This window comes from Acromyrmex echinatior, chromosome 11, assembly GCF_024713525.1.
Source record: "Acromyrmex echinatior isolate Ae372 chromosome 11, ASM2471352v2, whole genome shotgun sequence".
Classification (NCBI taxonomy): Eukaryota; Metazoa; Arthropoda; class Insecta; order Hymenoptera; family Formicidae; genus Acromyrmex; species Acromyrmex echinatior.
In genome coordinates, this window is record NC_141862.1 from 5502713 (window position 1) to 5511504 (window position 8792).

The following is an 8792-nucleotide window of genomic DNA, read 5'->3' on the forward strand; positions in this document are numbered from 1 at the left end:
TAATATTAATTATGTAGAAAACTCAAGCTGGTTAGTAAAACGTCAAAATTTTTTACAGAATTAATTGCTCATCATGCTTGAATTTTCTTTAATTATTTTCCTATAATTATTTTGATGGTTCAATAAAATTATTTTCACAGCTCTAACTACATTTTTAAATATTTCAGCAAAATCGTTCTTCCTATGTAGATTACAGCATATTTTACAACCTTTTCTATATCAAGAGTCTTCAATTTTATGTTTTATTAAATGTTATCGCGTAATATCGGGTAATACGTTCACCTTATAGTTTACGGGAGTTTAGCGTGTGCGAGGTATCTATACTTATATAAAAGAAGGTACCTTAATCATCCTATCATAACTCATGCTAAAACTGCTAAGGATTATAATACTATCTAACTTTCACTAGAGCGCAGATCAGGTTCGATAGGTTAGCAATTCCGCATTTCTGGAGGCCAGCAATTCGCTTTTACGATTACCGCACACGTGATCATCGTCGAGATAGTTGTGAACTTTAGATATTAAGCAGTCATCGACATCGAGATACTGAGCGATCGAAATCACTCTGTTAAGTTTGCGAACGACGAATTCTACAGGGAACGTACCAATTACCTTAAAGGTAACGCGCGCACGACCATACGCACCTGTGTCTCTCAAACTTCCAAACATGATTACACAAACGCTGCATGCTAATGCTTAGCAATGAATACAGGGTTGTGTGTGTGTGTGTGTGTGTGTGTGTGTGTGTATGTGTGTGTGTATGTGTGTGTCTATGCGCAAAGCTTCTTCATAACTCCTCTTCACGACAGGATGATAGCTCTCATTACTTACTCTCTCGAATACGCTCAACCTTGATTCCCGATGTCATCAATGACCAGAACTGTCCGTCCAAATTACTCATATCAATCATCGCACGGTTCGATGAGCTAACCGATGAGTGCGAAGAGGTCAGACACATCCGCGCGGACATCGGCACGGTGAAAGGCCAGGAAGGCCTTCGCTTTCCACAGAGTATCTCAATATTGCTTTTTGTTCAGCGATCAAGAGTAAAACGCTGATAATAGTTACGCACCCGAGACGTTACTTCGCTGGCACGAAGAATGATCGCCACTGAGCGACGATCCATTATCGCCCTGTGCATTGTTTCGCGAAGCGCGATTAAGCCAATGCGTTCCTGTACGACTAAAAAGTAAAAAAAAAAAAAAAAGGGAAGATAGATGCAAAGTACCTTTGACTTGCGCAACATCTTCTCGATATTGAATTAATATTAATGTTGTATTAATATTGATATCGAATTTATCAGAGTATTAATCTTAGAACTTGATTTATTAGCTAATTAGCAATGACTATCTCGGGTACGGTTGCAATTATTATCATTATCATTTTACGAATAATCTCAGATCTCTATTATAAACGTTATCTTTTCATCTATACACATGTATTGTCTTCATCGCTACTTTGATTTTAACTTAGTAAACGATGTTATTAATTTTTCGACACGCATAGGGTTTTTTTTAATTATCTATAATCTTACACTTTGACCATGAGTCCTATCTGATGTTGCTTTACGATTTGACACACGACGTCATCGAGAACACGTTTCCCTGACGAAACCGTGGCGATCGGTGGACAATCAGTTATTGCACTAAGAAGGATTATCAGGAACAGCAATTTATTTGTGTGATCTTTGATAATAACAGTGTGGTGTCCTGGCGAGTGCACGCTGCCAAGAGATTGCCCGGAGATAAAAAATGGCTCGGAGATGTTTATCTCCTTGCGTGGTACTTGCACAATTTCGCGTACCACACCGTGGCAACCGCGGCGTGTCTACGTACGCATTGGCCAACTCCCTCGAGCAAGGCTTTCCTTTCCTGTTACAACCAATTTTCGCTTTTACGATTAGGTGTCTAAAGGAGTCAGTAAATAAAAGGTCTTTTCTCTACAGAGCACAAAATCCTATTCGTGTCTTTTTCAGACAATGAAATATAGGAAATAAAAAATAGAATTACATAGAAAAGGAACAATTCTGCCAAGTGTCCAAAAAAATTTAATTAGATATAAATTTAAAAATAATTTCGTTGGACCATCAAAATAATTATGTAGAACGCTCAAGTATGCATGGAGAAAAATTATTTTGCTACAATGGATTGCAAAATTTAATTGTTAAATTTGTTTGCTGGTTTATATCAAATAAAATTGCATATTTGATAAATATTTTACATTTATTGCAAATAATTTTTAGCAAGTACAAAAAATAATAGATATTTGTTACACCTGCAAATAATTTGCGATCCCTATATTTGCAAATGGAATTTGCCGTTGTAACATAGGTTTAGCATTCATACCAAATATTTTCTCTATATAATAAACCGCAAAAAGTGTACACATTCCAGCTTAAACGTCTTACATAATTATTTTGATGATCTAACAAAATTATTTTCAGATCTAATAGCTTGTTAAATTTTTAAATTATTTTTAGTTCACTTTTTAATTTTTTTTTATACAATAATTAATATTTCATACATGTTCTACTTTGATTAGATTGCTCAACTATTTCACTATTTCACATAATCATAAAATGAAAAGGATATCAAATAGAAATATTAAATAGGTTAAAAATCTAATTCTAATATAAACGCGGAAACTTTCAAACCGCCTAAAGGTAGCGATCAAAATTCGGTTCACATGAAAGGAAAGTCTCTGACTCCAGATTACAACGATCTGACCCGACAGTTCCATTTTCGAAACATCTTGTATAAGTGTGATTTGTTCACTTGGCGAGAGCAAAGAATGGGCCGAATGGGTTGATACCAAGAAAGAGTCACCAGCACGCGTGTCCGGACTCTGAAGAAACCAGAACTCTGAAGTTACCAGATTGGAGAGCGTCTGTCCCGGGTGTTTCCGGTCCAGCAAGCACGATTCGCCGTGATAATTACTACCGCGCCGAGCATACGAACGGGAGATTCCGCAATCAGCGTACCGCGACTCTCGTCGCGCCCGGAGGCTACGTTCTCCTTCGAACAGGCGAATATTCCGTGGACGTCGCGCGATTATCTTGGCCGATGAATCATCACCGCGATTTCCCGGCAACGAGGTCGCCGCGCGTTTCCACACGCCATCCCCCTTCATCCGAGCGGGTGCCGCGAATGTCGCGAATCCCGCCCCGCGGCGAGAGGCCTTCTCGATCTCGTGGCACGATCGGACGGCCAGGTGTCAAGATTAGCAGCCCGATGTCTCGTTATCGCTCGACGCAAGAGAGGGTGGGGAGGCAGTCGTCTGGAACGGCGACGGGAATTTTTCGTAGTCGACGGTGATGGTGATGGTGGTGGGCACGAAAGTCGGGTTTCGTGATCCAGAAGAAGAACATGCGGGGGGAAAGGTAAGACGGAAGGGCGGGGGCCCCGAGCCGCGAAGAAAGGCAGGAGCTATAAAAGAGCTGGCGGGCCCCATGATGGGCATCAAACACCTCCAACATGAAGGTACGTAGAAGTGGGTCCTAGCGCGAACGCACGTACGCGTGTACTCTCGTATAAATATTAATATATGTATACGTATATGTATACATGAATGATCGAAACACACTCTTTCGTGCAGATCAATTTCTCGCGATTGTTTTAAAGCTCTCACACCTGGCCGTTCTCTTGTTGCAGGTGTTCGTTGTCACACTCGTGCTGGCGCTCGTCGCCACCGCATACGGTGAGTACAATGGGGGCTTATGAAAACGGCGGCCGGGGATTATGGCGGGGGGGTGTTCCGCGTGTGAAGTGTTCGCGGCGTTTTTAACCCTCTCGGTACACCTGAATCCGTGGAAAGTGCTTGCACTGTAACTGTAAATGTGCCAATTCACTGTGTCGTAAATGTGACAATTATTTCCAAAATAGACTTCTAAATCTATTTTAATATGATATTAAATTAAACATTATAAACATGACCACCTTCTTGCTGGAGATCCCACTACCTTACTTGAAATCAATTGCTTATTAAAATCGTATTTTGTAGTGCGTTCTTTAAAAAAAGAAAATCATCAAGACTTTCATTTTTTACAATCACAATATACAATCGATCTCTGGTAGAAAAGTGGTAATTATATAAATGTAAAAGAAAACTATATAATAAAATTCGAAGAGAGTCAGCAAATTAAAGATTTCAAGAAATTGTCTGACGCTGTCTTTTTCGCTGTTAAATTATATCCACATCTTTTAATAAACGGTAGTTGTTAATTATTCTTTTAAATATTGTCACAAATTACAAAAAAAGTAATTAGTGTCGCTACCATGGCAAGAATTATCATTTGAAATAATAAGCTACACTGCTATTATTATTTACACTAACGAGCGAGACGAACAGATGCACGCACATTTCATAATTTTTTTTTCAATTTTTTTTATGTAATTACTGGTTAGTTCAGCAATATTAAACGAACTCATAAAATTTAATCCGAGAGTGGTTTGTACTTGCCCTCTGCTCTTTGAGACGACTTACACAATCGGCAGAAGGCAACCAGTCTCCTTGTAGCAATCACAAAATACCTCGTGGCAATTTGCGGACCGACATAAGCGAGCGCAATCATCTGGTACGAAGCTCGTAGTCACATAAAGAAAGTCAATAAATCGTACATCATAAACACACACACATCCCATGTCTCTATAAATTGCGGTTACTTAACTAAGAAATTAAAATTTTCGAATGCGGTGAAAAATAATGAAGTCTATCATAATTTTGAAATTATAGGTGGTTACATAAGCAGCGGCGGCGGTGGTTATGGCGGCGGTGGTTTCGGCGGCGGCAGCAGTGGATGGAAGCTCGGCGGTAGCGGCGGAGGTGGATACGGCGGCGGTGGTTACGGAGGCGGTGGCTATAGCGGCGGAGGTGGCGGATGGAAGTTTGGCGGTGGTGGATTTGGCGGCGGTAGCGGCGGTGGTGGTTACGGTGGCGGTGGAAAGATCATCAAAGTAATCGCGCTTAGCGACGGAGGTGGATATGGAGGTGGCGGATACGGCGGTGGCGGCGGCGGCGGCGGCGGCGGTGGATGGAAGCTTGGCGGCGGAGGTGGATACGGTGGCGGTGGATACAGCGGTGGATACAGCGGTGGTAGCAGCGGATGGAAGCTCGGTGGTGGAAGTAGTGGATTCGGCGGCGGCAGCGGTGGATGGAAATTAGGCGGTGGTGGCGGATACGGTGGTGGTGGATACGGCGGCGGCGGCGGTGGAGGTGAGATGTGTTATTACTGTGTATTTTATTATTGTTGATTTTATTGTTACGAATCAATTAGATTGGTAATAATACTTACGGTATAAATTATAATCAATTAAGAAATCAATTAATTGAGAATATCGAAGAGTAAAGTTCAATATAAATAAATTTAAAAAATAATACATATAATATAAATTATATATATATATATATATATATATATATATAGATGCTTTATTAAATATTTAAAAAAAGTATAATATAAAAGCTTCACAAACATTAAAAATTAAATACAAAAACAATGGAATGAAACAAAAAATTGCTAATAAAATATTTAAAACTATGTTTTAATAACAAATAAATAAATCATCTTTAATCTCGGAAAGATTCGAGAAGATAAGTCACGAAAATGAACTTTTCTCTCTGACAATTTATCGCCATGTAATTTCTTTCTTCATAATTATCGAGCAACTATACACGCTCCGGCGAGCATTAATACACATCTTAAACTCATTAATCGTATGAATTAATTTCCAAGCTGGTGATAATGCTCGCAACAAACAATTGGCGCGAAATTTGTTCGGGAGAAAAGATTAATTTATGAAATTAATGGTGTCAAAAAGTATATAAATAAAATTAATAAACAAATATATATATCGATCCTGAAGAAAACATTGAAATTTCAATATAATTATAATAAAATATTGCAGATCTCTTGTGCGTGTAAAATATGGTAGATCTCTTATCCCATACACGTGATGACATTTATATTGAGTTTGAGTTATTTAATTCATTAATATCGATAATCCTGCAACTCGTTTTAATTTATACAGTTAATAAATCATTCTTTACCTTGGAGAGAATTATCAAGAGGATAAGCCACGTAAATTATACTTTCTTTTTTGAAAATTTATCACCGTGCAATTCCCATTCCTTTTTTTATTATCACACCGTTATGCACAGTCCGGTATTAACACACATTTTAAGTTTATTCACCGTACAAATTATACTTCCAGGTTGGTGGTAATACTCACGGCAAACAGCAGTGCTCACGAGCAAACGGAACGAAATTCGCTCGCCGATCATCCGCGTATCTCGGCCCGTCGAAGCATCGATCGTCGTCGATAAGGAAATTAACTCGCGTTTGGCCTTTCCACTCTTCTGATCTCTCTACTCTTCGTATTCAATCCGCCATCGGAAGATCAAAAAAGCCAAAATCGGAACACCGCCATTAAGGCAGAAGCAAGAAGTTGCCTGATATATCGCCGAATAAATTTGCAAGAGAAAACGTCACAGCGTACAACGCATGTATGAGACACCATCTCTGTTACCCTTCATCACCAAGCACAGGGATATCTCTTGGAAATAGCGAACGATATCGTCGCCTCGCTTCCGGCCATTCGAACTTGCCGCCGTGTCGTCTAGGCGAAACGACTTCCTTCTCGACGGCGCATTTTCCCTCCACGTTCCGCCGCTCGCCACCCCTTCATCCCTCACAATCCGGAAAATCGGCGAGCGTTCCATTTACGAGCGAATCGTACGCCCTGATATTTCAATCCCGCTTCCACGTATGAACATCCCATCTCACCCCTCCCGTTTACTTAACCCGCGCCTCTCTTTCGAGGATCGAAGGCGTCAGAGCAAGGCACCCTCACGAGCACAACATTTAGCCTATTGCAAACACGTAGCGCAAAATACCGTGTAATTCCCAGTATTACCCCGGATGCCTCGAACACGAACGAGCAGAAATGACGAAAAACTGCAGGAAAATTACACCCGATGAAAAAAAGCGCAGTGATCCATTTCACGCACACTTTTCTTTTTCCCTTTATTGTCTGGACCACCCCACGATTCAATGATCCACAATAAACGAGTCATGTTGATAGAATAATTATGTGTTTATCTTTTGTTTTTTATTATTATGCTTCCCTCCCCGGGCTAGCGATCGTAACTTTTATTCCTGACGACATATCTCTATAATGTATGCACGCACGGCAAGCGTGGGGAAAAATTGGAATGCAGCCGCCGCTACCAATTTAGCGATTTTCCGTCGATTTATGTATCCGCGGTGATCTTGCATAACCGGGGCGAAATTAAAACCGTGAACGCCCGACGCACTCATTGAGAGAGATATTGCTGAACGTATGAATTTATTGTACTATCGCCACTCGCGCTATTACGATATTGCGCCAGCACATAAATATCGCGCTTATTTAGATACGATTTTTTTTCCACGCGACATAATCGCGATCGAGAAAGACGATGCATTCTAAAAAATATCGATATGGATTTAACACCATGCCGTCTCTATACATACTATATATTTTGTTGACTGTGTTGGTGTCAATAATAACACTAACGTCATGTGGATTTAACATTATAGGGATATTTTAAATTCATGGAGAAATACTGATATAAACACCAGAGGTTATAAATCCATACCGTGTTGATGTTAATATTAACACCAAAATGGTGAGAATTATGTAGATACTGCATGGGTTAAATCCACATCGATATTTTTTTAGAGCGTGTGTATAAAAATTTCATTAATCTACAACTTGGGACCGTTTGATTTATAGCAGTATTTCTCCAAATGTTATTATAAAAGCTTCTGTATCTTTTCTTTGCGTGCAAATTTAATATCATGTATTGTGGCAACAGATAAATGTTCGGTGACATTTTTATTCTTTACATAATGGTGAATACTATATGTAAAATTTTACTGATCTTCAATCCTTTATCAGCTAAATATCCGACATTTGCCGGAATGAGTTTTTCTAGATATTCAGTCATATATAATCTCCGCGCAATTTTATAATTTCGTGCATATACATTCAATTGTATTATTATGTTGACATATAACGGAGAAAAAAAAAGTCTTTTCTACTCTGGACACGGAGAAATAAATGGGATTGACCTAATAAAGAAGCTACATAATGAAGTTGTACGTGTAGAATAAGCATTAAGAGATACGTACACACACAATAAATTTTCCCTGTAGCAGTTGCGTGACTTTAACGTAATAGTCGTGCAAGTAATATCACGGTAATTACATTCTACTCGCGTGTCATAAAAGCAAGGCAACTCGATTTGTCGCTTAACGTTGATATTACCAGTTTCGTCATGCCTCTTTGCCGATCACCCTCAATCGTGCATAATTACTGTCGTGTAATACCTATATTTTTACGCATATAAAATTTATTTTTTTCTCTTCAGTTATCTTCACCGTAAGATTGTTACTTGATGTACGTAAGAGAGTATCTTGTTGCCTTTTTAATGACTACGTTACTTTATGTTTTAATGACGTCAGATATTCGTACGCATCACCATCAATAATAAAACTGAACTACGTATCTGCCTTTCAAAAGCATTTATATGCATAAATCTCTTAAATCCTTATTGAAATAAAATAATCTGCGTCAAGAAGAGGCACTATGAATGTCAACATTGTGGATACTGTCTGAAATTGTAATTGGCTTTCTAATTTTGTTCCGTTTGAGGATACGTTCTTTTTTGTTTTATTATTAATTTTATATATTTTTTTTATATATATTTATATATATTTTGAATTTTGTGTTAAAAGAAGAAATATTGTTGTT

At 38.8% G+C, this 8792-nt stretch overlaps 1 protein-coding gene across 1 annotated transcript; it reads left to right on the forward strand.

Annotated features, from left to right (window-relative positions):
- Window positions 1-3436: 3436 nt before the first annotated feature.
- LOC105150714 (uncharacterized) lies at window positions 3437-7084 on the forward strand. The gene is made up of 4 exons (XM_011063970.2): window positions 3437-3479; window positions 3651-3696; window positions 4732-5211; window positions 6210-7084. The coding sequence occupies exons 1-4, from the start codon at window positions 3474-3476 to the stop codon at window positions 6218-6220; spliced, it is 543 nt and encodes a 180-aa protein (XP_011062272.1). The 5' UTR covers window positions 3437-3473; the 3' UTR covers window positions 6221-7084.
- Window positions 7085-8792: the final 1708 nt, after the last annotated feature.

Excerpts from the sequence above, each read along its gene's own strand:
- LOC105150714 (XM_011063970.2), top strand. Across the intron at positions 3,697-4,731 it reads GCTCGTCGCCACCGCATACG|GTGGTTACATAAGCAGCGGC; the intron begins GTGAGTACAATG and ends TTGAAATTATAG.